The sequence below is a fragment of the Martes martes genome, assembly GCF_963455335.1.
Source record: "Martes martes genome assembly, chromosome: 10".
Taxonomy (NCBI): Eukaryota; Metazoa; Chordata; class Mammalia; order Carnivora; family Mustelidae; genus Martes; species Martes martes.
Window position 1 is genome coordinate 56,940,282 of NC_137898.1, and position 13,745 is coordinate 56,954,026.

The 13,745-nt window shown below is 39.9% G+C and overlaps 1 protein-coding gene across 1 annotated transcript; it reads left to right on the forward strand.

The window, feature by feature from the left end:
* Positions 1-5,496: 5,496 nt before the first annotated feature.
* Positions 5,497-6,441, forward strand: LOC308350079 (olfactory receptor 52R1-like; the record flags this gene model as incomplete). The annotated part of the gene is made up of 1 exon (XM_080815080.1): positions 5,497-6,441. The coding sequence occupies one exon, from the start codon at positions 5,497-5,499 to the stop codon at positions 6,439-6,441; it is 945 nt and encodes a 314-aa protein (XP_080671206.1).
* Between the last annotated feature and the right edge of the window lie 7,304 nt (positions 6,442-13,745).

A 13,745-nucleotide genomic window follows, 5' to 3' on the forward strand; every position in this document is an offset into this window, starting at 1 on the left:
CCAGTCTGACTATGCAAGACATGGATAAAGTTAGTCTTTCTTCATTCCTCTCTGCAACATTTTAATAAGTAATATTGGGCTTTCCTTAGTCATGGTAACACAAGATCCCCTAAGAAACATCCTTGACCTCTCAATTAGTTTATATAGTCTAGTAGCCAGCACATGAAACTAAATAAAATAACAATAATGAATAAGAAGTAGTATCACAGGGGCACCTGGGTGGCTCAGTCAGTTAGGCATCCAACTCCTGCCTTCTGCTCAGGTGATGATCTCAGGGTCGTGAGACTGGGAACCTCATGGGGCTCTGTCCTCAGCCTGATGGAGATTCTGTCCCTCTCCCTCTGCCCTTTCTCATTCATATTCCCTCTCACTCTCTCTCTCTCTCTCTCTCTCTCTCAAATAAATAAATAAAATTAAAGAAAAATAAATAAGTAGTATCACAGAACTATATGGACACTGAAGAAAATATCCTAATCATAGTGGAGACTCAAAGAATCCTTAGAGGAAGTGACTACTTGGACTAAAAAGCATGTGAAACAAATAAGGATGGAAAGAGCTGTTCAGGCCCCCAGGACATGGCACTGTGAGGAACTGAAGTATGACAGCACCTGAGACACCAAGAAATTGTATGTGATCAGTAGAGCTGGAGGAAAGGGGCTGTGTTATGTGGGCAGAAGGAGGAAGGTTATTAATGAGAGTATAAAATAACATTTTTGTTAGATAAAGTAAAGTGTGGAAACTGGAAAAAAAAGGATAATCAACTGAATTGGGAAGCTTTCTTAGATTCCCTCTTAGGGAACATCCACTGTGTTCTGGAGAGAAGCCTTCTTCCTTTAGACTCCTGATTTAAGACAATCATTATGAAATCTTATATTCTTCTCTTACCTTTCCAGAGTAAATTTGGATTACCTCATAATAACCTTCACTCCCTTAATGCAATCTCATAAGTTTTCCTCCATTTGTCCTGGTTTATATGTACGAGTTACTTCCGGTATTATGATCTACTATTTCTAGACTTGAAATGGATTCTAAGATTTCTAGTATAAGCTCCTTAAGTCCTCAAAGGCAGATCACTAAAATCATAAGAGTTCAAGAGGTTCAAGAATACAGAACTGAAGCAGTTTAGTGACTAGTCTTCCCTCCAAACAATATAATTTCCAAATACCTTCCACTTTTGCCCTCACAAAATCCTCTGATATAAGATATAAAAAATATAAAGTGATGGTCAAAATTGGAAGGAGAGTAAGAAATATTTAACTAAGGAAAGATAGTTTTGTGTCCTACATTGTACCTTTTAGAAAAATTTACATCTTCAAGTGATGAGTACCTCATTGGGTTTAAGAGGATTGCAGCATTTCTGAGCTTCCTGTAAACATTATTGATTTCCTTTTCCTTAGTTAAATTTCCTCAAAAGCAACAATGAACTGAAACTAATAATGGAAGGTAGAAAAATGATAAGTTAGTAGAAATGAAATATTAATTATCTACATGCAAGTGAGCTCTGGTACTCCCTAGTACCAGGAGGGTTTTATTATACCCATCTGTATACACACCGATTTATCATTTCACACGATCCGCTTTGGAGCTCAGCATAGCCCTTGTATTCTAAGAGCCAAGTTACCATATTAAATATATATACTTACTGCAAATGGTTACTCACACGTGTACACACAGGTTTATACACATATACTCCTATTCACATGCAAACCCAGTCTTTACACACATGTTCATTAACATAGCTCTCAAATACACACACCAACAAACATATTAACACACTTCCACATTACATAAAATATCTCTGGACTTGTAAATGCCCTTGACTAACAAAAAATACATACATACAGATAAGCTCACAACTGATTATTGTCAACAACACACAATCTTGGCCATGCACTCAATTCCTCAGCTTTTGCCTTTGTGTACACAGAGGAGTGAGGTTAGGTAGGGGTTAATGTTTCCAGCTTTAGTCTCTGGTCTCAGAGGAAACCAGAGATTGAGGCAGGGTAGGCAGCCTCAGAGGAGGGGGAGAATAAATGCCTGGGGAAGGAAAAGGGCAGGCTTAAGCAGGTCTTTAAATAGGTCCTAATCTACAGTCTCTGCTTAGAGCTGAATTACAGGAGCCAGATAGAGATGCTCATGGTCAGAGATGAAGCAGAGCTCAAGGTGAATGGTCCCCAGCTCTCAGTCACCTCTGCCATTCTCAGAGAACAGCTGGACTCACAGAAACTCCAAGAAGCTAGAAGACAAGGAAATAAACTGTATAGAATGACTTGACTTACTGGGGGCTCCACATCCAGGGATTGCTGATGGCTGGATTTCCTTGTGTGATGTGGAGAAGATTCACAGCTCACACTCTGTCCTCCAGGGAAATTCTGGAAAAATACAAAGGCTGTCTCTACATGCAATCCCTCCATGAAGGACACTGGATCTGAACCCTCCCCTGCTCCAGCATGATTGCTCTATCCCTTGGTTTTAGATAACCCGAAGTGAGAAAATGGTAAATATATCTGAAATAATTCTTTAGCAAGATCTCAGCCTATTTTATCCTTTCCAGTTTCAGGCTTAAACAACACAGTTAACCTGATAGACATAAAGATCTCCACATAATGGTGGAGTGATTGAAGGCCAACAGAGGTAGTGGTACCAGCACTGGACTCAAACTCCACTCTCACAGATGAAAGCTGAGCCACATCAGTGTGAGAACATTGTTCTTGGAAAAATATATTCTGCAACAAAAGTATGCCATGTCCTCACAAGTAGATTATACTTTGGAGAACAGAAAAATTGACTCTGACGTTCAGTGTATGATCACCCTACCTACAATGTTGAAAAAGATGACTTAATTTCTCTTTCAGTACCTAGTACTCTCACAAGAAATCTAGGCCACCGACAGCAGGAACAGGGACATATTTAAAACCAGGGAGAGGGGGAAGCAATTTTTGAGAAAGAAGGGAAATTGCTCTTTATTTCCTACTCTTGAGGGAATGCACATATACTCTATCCACCCAGGAACTAGTTGATAACCTGTGCCTCCCTCAGAAATATTATAGAAAACCTCACACACTTCACAAAATAATCCAAGATTGACTAACTCCCTGTCCAATCCACATGTCTTGTAACCTTCACTCTGCACAGGCTGAGTGCATCAATCTAAGGGGAAAAGAGGCAAGGGGATTGCTGAGAGTGAGAACACCAGATCCCATGGGGTTGTAGGTATAGAGAAGAAAGAAAGGCACCTGTCAAGAGCTCCCATCCCCTACTTCAGACTTGGGCCCGGGGCCCCAACTGAGAAGTGTCACCACTGCAAAAGGAATATGGTGAACAGGTGAGTTCCCCATTAAGGTTCATGGGAAGAAACTTTGTGAGAGTTAAAAATAATACAGAGTAAATGCTTCTGGTGTTATATTTACAAAAATAGCAATGTCTTCCACAATTAATCAAAGAAATTATTGTGCACTTTGAGAAATTGTACATTTAGCAGGCATCTTCACCAGTGCCCAATGCAAGAATGAGGATGATCTAAGGATGTTTTCCAGATGCCCATGAGACTCAGTGACCACATCCTCACAAATGGAGAATGACATTCAGGAAGCAGAAGGGAGAGGGAAAGGAAGACTCTGGTTCAAAGAGCACATATAAACGGAAGAACAACCCAGGCAGGAGGGGATAACAAAAGAGCCTGGGACTGCAGATAAGGTGTTTGTCTGAATTTTCACCACACCCTGGATAGGAGTATTTGTTTTAAGCAAACCTACACCTATTATCAAGGTAGGATAGTAATTTTTCCAATGCAGAGAAAGATTTATAAAGTCTGAGCCCCACTTTTCTCATAATGTTGTAAAGCTAGGGAAAATCAGAAAGAGGTTAGTTTCTTTGTGATCTCAAAGAAACCCTTTTTAGGAACCATTAGGTCTGGTGGAATGAAACATTTGTTAGTCCCAACAGCTGATTTGTTATGGGAGACCTGAAAAGACTCTTCTTGTCTGTGTGTTTCTGTCATAGCAGAGACTCAAAGTCTCAGTCAACTGAGATGAAATAGTGAAAAGGTGCCTAGTAAGAACCAGGTAAGTATTTGTGTCATCAATCCTGGGTAGGTGTTGGTCACCAGAGGGATCAAAGAAGAGCACCAGGTAAAGCAAGTAGAGGCAGAGGAGGACATTCACGTCTTTCACTGGCCAGTACAGCAGACCCTAGTATGAGAAATATGCATAACACTCTTGTGGCCATGGTGCCAAAGTCATGTCTAAAAGGTCCCTCCAGGGACATCTGAGTGGCTTAGACAGCTAAGCTGCTGCCTTTGGCTCAGGTCATGATTTCTGCATCCTGACATCGAGCTCTACATTGAGCTCTGTGCTCAGCATGGAGCCTGCTTCTCCCTCTCCCTCTACAGCTCCATCTTCTTGCTCTCTCTCTCACATACACACTTTCTTTCAAATAAATAAATACAATCTTTAAAATAAAATAAAAAATAAACCTTTCCTCCAAGGATTTTAAGATATGGTTAATCCGTTAAAAAGTCCATTGCCACTGAACAATTTATTTGTTCCAAATAAATTATTGTTCCAATTTATTTGATCCAGCAAATATTTATTAAACCCCTATTCTGTGCTAAGCACAGAGGTGCTAGGATGGTGTACTATTCACGGCTCACCCCATGAAAATCTATCATCAGGCAGGACTTAGAAAACCATAGCCTGCAGACAAAATCCAGCTTGCACCCTGTTTTTACAAATAAAATTGTATTGGGATGTAGTCACACTCACACATTCCTGTACTGACCATGGCTGTTCTCAGGCTACAGGGGCTAAACTGTCTAGCTGCAACACAGACTGTACAGGACATAAAACCTAAAATATGGATGATATGACCTTTTACAGAAATGAGTTTGCTGGCCCTTACTCTAGGAGGCCACACATCATAGATAATAGAATTAATTACAGGTGTACAATCTTCCATCACCTATCCTCCAGCCCATTTCTCCCAGTAACTCCTACAGTCAAAGCTAACTCAACATCACTACATACCTTGCCATGAGACTTTAGGCCAAAGTGTTTTCCAATCTGGCTTCCTTTGCCTAAGGGGCTTTTTAAAAAGCTCGAAAAGATCCTATGGGAAAAGTTAAACAAATCAGTTTATTCTGTAGAATAGAAGGGCAAGAAGGACTATTACTGACATTATTTGTCAGGACAGTTTTCCTTAGCAGATCCTACTTTCAAGTAAAATATTGATTCTTTGACAAAACTCACACTTGTAGTAGGTTTCCATCCCATTTTGAATGACATATACATGAATGAGGAATAAAGAGTAGCATCACTTTCTTGCAAAAATTTTTTATTAAAACAGTTGAAATTCTTCCAGTTTACCATTAAGCCCAAATGCCCTATGATTCATTTGAAACTTTCAAATATTAAAAATAATAATAATTACTTATTTCATCATTATCACCCAAAAGGAGTAGATTCCCTTCGCAAAGGAGAACAAACTAACCATCCCGTGATGCTGGCCTCAGGGAACAGCTCTTTGCATCCTGTGTCCTTCATCCTACTCGGGATCCCAGGACTTGAGAATTACCAATTTTGGATTGCCTTCCCTCTCTGTGCCATGTATCTTGTGGCTGTAGTTGGCAATATCATTGTCCTTCATATAATCCGAACTGACCACACTCTGCACGAGCCCATGTACCTCTTCCTAGCCATGCTGGCTGTCACTGACCTGACCCTGTCCTCTTCCACCCAACCTAAAATGCTGGCTATCCTCTGGTTTCATGCTCATGAGATTGAATACCATGCCTGCCTCATCCAGGTGTTCTTCATCCATGCCTTTTCTTCTGTGGAGTCTGGGTTGCTCATGGCTATGGCCTTGGACCGTTATGTGGCTATCTGCTTCCCACTCCACCACTCTACTGTCCTGACCCCAGCTGTGGTGAGTAAACTGGGGGCAGCTGTGATGATGAGAGGGTTGCTGTGGGTGAGTCCCTTCTGCTTCATGGTGTCCAAGATGCCCTTCTGCACCAACCATGTCATTCCCCAGTCATACTGTGAGCACATGGCTGTGCTAAAGCTGGTGTGTGCAGATACTAGAGTCAATCGTGCATATGGGCTCTTTGTGGCCTTCTCTCTGGCTGCCTTTGACATAATTGTCATCAGTATATCTTATGTGATGATTTTGAGAACTGTTCTGAGGTTGCCCTCTGAGGAGGCCCGACTCAAGGCTTTTGGCACGTGTGCTTCCCACATCTGTGTCATCTTGGCTTTTTATATCCCAGCCCTCTTTACCTTCCTCACCCACCGCTTTGGACATCATGTGCCCCGAGTGGTACATGTCATGTTCGCTAATCTCTATCTCCTGGTACCTCCCATGCTCAACCCCATCATCTATGGAGTTAGAACCAAGCAGATCAGGGACAGGGTTATTCAAGGATGTTGTGGAAAAGATCCCTGAGCTAAGGGTCAGGGCATCACAACCAACCCCACTGCCCCACTGATCTGGGATCATCGCATATTAGCACAAAGTCTTCTCTGCGAACAACAGATCCTGAGGTTAGCAAACCTCCAGAACGAAACAAACAATTTTCAAAATGCCCAGAACAAGAGCTCTCTGTGACATGTGATTGATCATAAATACTGATTTGATCAATTTCATCATCACAAGTAAACAGTAAAAATTATGTCCACCATTCAAATTAGTGAAGATTTGAACAGAATGCCATCTTCCACAAACCACTACACTGAAAATGATTTTTACCCTACCAGGAGAAGTCCAAGTTCTTATGATTTGTTAAAAAAGAGATTAAAACTTTCCACTAAAACAGTTATAAAGTACATGTATTTTTCCCATCTTGGAACCTCTTTATAAAAATAGAATTTGGGGGGGGAAAAGCACAAAGAAATATATAGATCCATTATTTATAAAAACAAAAACAGGAAAATATATATATTGATCTACATGAAGAATGATCAATTGAAATCATGTATCATGCAACTAACATATTTGCAAAGAGCATGTAAAAGTGTGAAAAATGATCCAGATATAATATTAAAGAAAAAAGGAAAATGACATCTGTCCATAAGGCTGAAACCAACTCTAAAAGAAAAACAGGGATGCATAGGTGGCTCAGTCGGTTAAGCAGGTGCCTTCTGCTTAAGTCATGATCCCGGGATCCTGGGATCAAGCCCCATATCAGGCTCCTTGCTCAGCAGGGAGCCTGCTTCTCCCCTGCCTGTCATACCCCCTGCTTGTACTTGCACTCTGTCTCTCTCTCTCCCTCGCTTTCTCCGTCTCAAAAAAATAAACAAAATCTTTAAGAAAAAAATACATATGCATAGAAAAAGATTCTGGGACTACACCTAAATGCTAATAATTACAAATCAATAGTGAGATTTGTGGTATTTTAATTTTCTTTTTGCACTTCAATGTATTTTTTAAAATTATCCTTGATTCAGCAAGTAATTTTAATATGAGAAAAAATAACTCAGACAAGAGCAGAAGTGCACAGAAAAGGTTAATTCAGTGCCAAAGCCTAGGGGAATGGAGTAGGCAATCTGAGAAGATGAAGGACTCCAGAATACAGCAAGTTCCAGGAAAGCCTGAACATCTCCATGAAAACTGCTGCCAGAACCACAATGTTTGTTTGGTTTTTGTTTTTTGTTTTTTTCCCACAACGTTTTGAGACTGGTAACAGGGAGCATTCAGTATGCTGAGTGTTGGTCTCTCCTTCAAGAAATTGCCTATTCCCTGATGACAATGGATTGCAGAGTGAAGAAGTTTTGGAAAACAAATGGATAAGGAGATTCTCTTCTGAACATAGCTATGTTGCATGGTTAAAGGTAGTGAGAAAGTCACTAGAAGTTTGAGTATTTGTTAATATTTAATTTCCTTTTCAAAAGTAAAATGTTAGGCTGTTTTAGAAAACCACATTTTTTCTAATTTTTTCAACTTTATTGTGGTGTACTTATACAAAAAGGTGCATATATTTAATGTATTCATTTTGATGAGTTTGGACATATGCAAACACACATGATAGCATCACCACAAACACAGTGAAATCGTCCATCAAAATTACTGCATTTTGTGTATTTATCCTCCCTCACCACTCTCCTGTCAATGCCAATAGTGAAGAAGGTTCTACAACTCAGGCTCTTAGGTTACTAAAGCCAACATCAGATGAAGGTGCTAGTAGAGGAATTGGGAACATGTTTGCTTCTCCCAGGAAAACACCTAACGGAGCCAAAATTGTCCGCAGAAATAAATGGGTATTCTGAAGGAGCATTTTCAAGATCCGCAGATATTAGAGACATAAAGGGGCTGTGATCCGTTATCAGCAAATCACTAAATGATTATGAGTCCTTCTTTTTCTATCACAGACTTTATGTAGAATTCTCCCCACAGATAGGCTCCGTTTGGTCATCACATCTTCTTTTAAATGTGAGTGGATTTAGGTAGGTCACAAGCTTTCAGGTTTATCATTGACTCCTCTTTTCTTCATGGTCTTATATCTGGTCCCTTCATATTTATTGGCCAGTGAAGGCATTTCATCTCATAAAACAGAAAGCAAGCCAGAATCACAAACATTCTGGTATCTTAGTCCGTTGATGTCAGAATTACCAAATCTTATTCAGCCCTCAACTTTGAAAATTGGAAATAAAAAGTATAATTCCGGTGGTACATTTAGGAGGACATATGATTTTCAAAGACAGAATAGAAAATAAGATCTACTTAAATACCTTCAGCTTGAAACAAAGGAACAACAGACAAATGAACTGATTTACATAAGCCTACAAAGATCACTTGGTCCTCAGGTTAATATAAAAGGAGATGTGCTAGAGGTGAGAGCTGGTCATCAGCATAAGTCAGGCAGAAAACTGGAGAAAAGAGGCTTATAATTTGATTGTGAAAAGTGATTTTCCATATTCTAGTATATACACATATTATAGTCAGAGCATTAAATAAAGGAATAAAAATTCTTAACCTGGATGTATTTAATCCAGCATCTGTCTAGGATCATAATGGAATTCTATGGCTCAATTATGACCATGCTACATCCTGTCAGCATTCCTTGACAATTATCTGCATCATTCTGAGTTGAACATTCTTTGATCTCTAGATCCAGAAATGGCTTTAAGGTCACCAGGAGGAAAAGCAACCAGAACTACACACACACACACACACACACACACACACAAACATACACACAAAACTGGTGTTCAGCTTTTTTTGTATTTCCAGGGAGCAAAACAGTAAGAATTGTGCCCCTAGAAGGGCTAAATTTAGATAAAAGGCAAATTCACCTAAGAAAATTAAAGGAAAAGATTAAATAAAATGCATTATCCTCTTCCTGTTTTCTTTCTCCTGTTCAAATTGCTGCCTCAGCTCCTCCTCCTCCATTTCTTCCCTTCCTTCATTCCTTTTTTTAATCTATTGTGAGTATTATAATTTTAATGTAAAAAGTACTGAATTTCACAATGACAAATACTCCTTATCAAAGGAGTTGCTCTCAGCAGCCCTCTCTGAGAACACGTCTATGTGCTTTATACGCTTATTGAACTTTCCCCATTGTCCTGAAGCTACCTCCATCTTTTCTAAAATACATGGCCCACGGAAACGTTTTCTGAACCATTTCTCCTCTATGAGGTTAAAAAAAAAAAAAAAAGTGAAGAAATAGAAGTTGATAACTAAGCCACCCGAACTGATTTATGGAATTAAATGGGGAAGTAAAGTTTGCACCAGAAAAGAACAAAGGTGACTTTTCAGTTCGACAGGAGAGATGGCCCAAACCTTACTTGGAGGCACCAGCCTTCTGTCAACCTACAGCCTCTCCTGGTGAGAACATCAGGGTTTGAGTTATGTCATGAATCAGCTTCATTTGAAGTGTACCACTCCAAATCTTGTGGGCTTATTGTCCAGTCAAGGTTGCAACAAACAGATGCATCATTCATTGGCTGGCTCCACAAAGGGAGAACATGGTAACCTCTTGCCTTAGGCCTGCACTGTGCTCCTCCTGCTTCTTGCCCCAGGGCTGACACTGAGGCATGACACATTCTCAGGTATTCACTTGGTATTCACACATGTGAGGAAGTATGGGGGAATGAACAACTCATAGGATAAATACTGACCAATGGTAAATGAGATCCAGTGGATTAATGGTTCCCTCCTTATTTTCCTGGATGGACTGTCATGAGATGTATTTGATAAGGCTTCAGAGTTGAGTCTGCAGGAGTGGTCCATAGTCACCCATAAAGGTGACTGGCTCATTATTGATTTACCATCTCTCAGCTCCAAATTCCTTTTTGCCTCTTCTATGATGATGGTGTTGGGACTCTGTACATACTTTTCTTTTGTCAGCTGACATAATATTAAGATGTGTCAGTAGAAGGCAGTGGAGGAACACTGGAGGGAGGAGCTTTCTCTTCCTGGTTTCTGTGTGCTTTGTTGGCCAGACTCCCACAGAACATGCTTTTTTTCCATTGCTTGGCACTGTGTATTTCTTCAGTACTCAGTTCCAGCAGTGCACAGCTTCCTCCAGGATAGCCACTGACTATGTTTACTGTTCTTCACTGGGACAAAAGGGACATAACCAGAGGCCCAGACAGTATGTAGCAGGCTTCCAGCTGAGGGAACATATCCTACCTCTTCTCCTTAGCCTTGGGTATGTGTATACAAATCAAGGCAGCACAGGGTTACCATCTAGTGAACTGGCCACCCAACCTTCATCTCAGAAGGGCAGCCTGGAGCTATTCCCACCTGAGCCTCACATGGAAATATATTATAGTCCTATAAAAGGCACTCTCTCTATATCCCAGTTCCAGCAGTGCCCAGCGCTCGTAAGCTTGTCTGGAACCCAGAGCTCAGCACCTTTCTTGGAACTCCCAGAGGGAAGATTGGGTTTTGCAAGCTTCACCAAGAAAAACCTTAGTAAATTCACAGGCTTAAAATGTACTTACAAAAGTAAATTCATCCACTTATAAATGTACTTTTTCATTGAGGAAAGGAGAATACCCAAATTCCTTGAAGACTGTTAGACATGGGATATCATCTCTCGCTGATAATAGGAAACCAAATATTCCATCATGTTCTTTTTTGATTAAAGTATAAGATTATTGGGGCGAGATTATTAATGGAATGGTGGACAAATTTAATCACAATGATTTTCATATCTATGAGATTACTGGGGCAAGATGATTAATGGAGTTATGGACAAATTTTATCTTAATGATTTCATCCCCAGAGGCCCAATTATATAATTGGTTATATTACATTCATGAGCTGGTAAAATATTCATGTTACCACATCTGTGAAGTTGGAACCATTATGGTAGGAAAGACAAAGTACAAACTCAAAGTAAGCATGAATAAATTTGTGAACAGAAATCCCATGACATTTATCACTGTCTTATAGATGTGTCTCCATTAATTCACATTTATGGCCTCACTGAAGGTTCTGATAAGTTACTGGAAGAGAAGGAAAATATTCAGGCTTTGTTTATGGATGGATTGGTGGGCAAGTTGGTACTAACCAGAAGTAGAATACAGTGGCACAATAGCCTCATACATGGATGGCCATAAAAAGAAGGAAAAAAAAAAGTGCTGAAAGACAATTCTCATAGTGGACAGTGGTTGTTAACTTTATGGAGAAAGAGATGTTGTCTAAGGTATGTGGTTATACATGGACTTCTGTACTTTGCTGAAAGGCTTGGCTGGTTGGTCAGTGAATGGAACTAGTAAACTTGAAAGAAGAGAGATAAGGGGATCCTGGGTGGCTCGGTTGGTTAAGCCTCTGCCTTTTGCTCAGGTCATGATCCCAGGACCCTGGGATCCAGTTCTGCATTAGGTTTTCTGTTTGGTGGGGAGTCTTTCCATCTGTAGCGCTCTATTTCTCTCTCTCTCTCTCTCTGTCTTACCCTCTCTAGAATAATAAAATCTTGTCTCACGTTGAGGTCTTTTATCCATTTCGAGTTTATCTTTGTGTATGGTGTAAGAGAATGGTCGAGTTTCATTCTTCTACATATAGCTGTCCAGTTTTCCCAGCACCATTTATTGAAGAGACTGGATATTTTTTCCTGTTTTGTTGAAGATTATTTGACCATAGAGTTGAGGGTCCATATCTGGGCTCTCTACTCTGTTCCACTGGTCTATGTGTCTGTTTTTACGCCAGTACCACGCTTCCTTGGTGATCACAGCTTTGCAGTAAAGCTTGAAATCAGGTAACGTGATGCCACCAGTTTTATTTTTGTTTTTCAACATTTCCTTAGCAATTCGGGGTCTCTTCTGATTCCATACAAATTTTAGGATTATTTGCTCCAGCTCTTTGAAAAATACCGGTGGAATTTTGATCAGAATGGCATTAAAAGTATAGATTGCTCTAGGCAGTATAGACATTTTAACAACGTTTATTCTTCCAATCCAAGAGCATGGAATGGTCTTCCATCTTCTTGTGTCTTCTTCAATTTCTTTCATGAGTGTTCTGTAGTTCCTCGAGTACAGATCCTTAACCTCTTTGGTTAGGTTTATTCCAAGGTATCTTATGGTTCTTGGTGCTATAGTAAATGGAATTGATTCTCTAATTTCCCATTCTGTATTTTCATTGTTAGTGTATAAGAAAGCCACTGATTTCTGTACATTGACTTTGTATCCTGCCACGTTACTGGATTGCTGTATGAGTTCTAGAAGTTTGGGGGTGGAGTCTGTCGGGTTTTCCATATAAAGAATCATGTCATCTGTGAAGAGAGAGAGTTTGACTTCTTCCTTGCCAATTTGGATACCTTTTATTTTTCTTTGTTGTCTGATTGCTGTTGCTAGGACTTCTAATACTATGTTGAACAAGAGTGGTGAGAGTGGGCATCCTTGTTGTGTTCCTGATCTCAGCAGGAAGGCTGCGAGCTTTTTCCCATTGAGGATGATATTTGCTGTGGGTCTTTCATAGATAGATTCGATGAAGTTCAGGAATGTTCCCTCTATCCCTATACTTTGAAGCGTTTTAATCAGGAACGGATGCTGGATTTTGTCAAATGCTTTTTCTACATCAATTGAGAGGACCATGTGGTTCTTCTCTCTTCTCTTATTGATTTGTTCTATCACATTGATTGATTTGTGAATGTTGAACCATCCTTGTAACCTAGAGGAGAACATAGGCAGTAACCTCTTTGATATCAGCGACAGCAACTTCTTTCAAGATATGTCTCCAAAGGTGATGGAAACAAAAGCGAAAATGAACTTTTGGGATTTCATCAAAATCAAAAGCTTCTGCACAGTGAAAGAAACAGTCAACAAAACAAAGAGGCAACCCACGGAATGGGAGAAGATATTTGCAAATGACAGTACAGACAAAAGGTTGATATCCAGGATCTATAAAGAACTCCTCAAACTCAACATACACAAAACAGACAATCATATTAAAAAATGGGCAGAAGATATGAACAGACACTTCTCCAATGAAGACATACAAATGGCTATCAGACACATGAAAAAATGTTCATCATCACTAGCCATCAGGGAGATTCAAATCAAAACCACATTGAGATACCACCTTACACCAGTTAGAGTGGCCAAAATTAGCAAGACAGGAAACAACGTGTGTTGGAGAGGATGTGGAGAAAGGGGAACCCTCTTACACTGTTGGTGGGAATACAAGTTGGTGCAGCCACTTTGGAGAACAGTGTGGAGATTCCTCAAGAAATTAAAAATAGAGCTTCCCTATGACCCTGCAATTGCACTATTGGGTATTTACCCCAAAGATACAGATGTAATGAA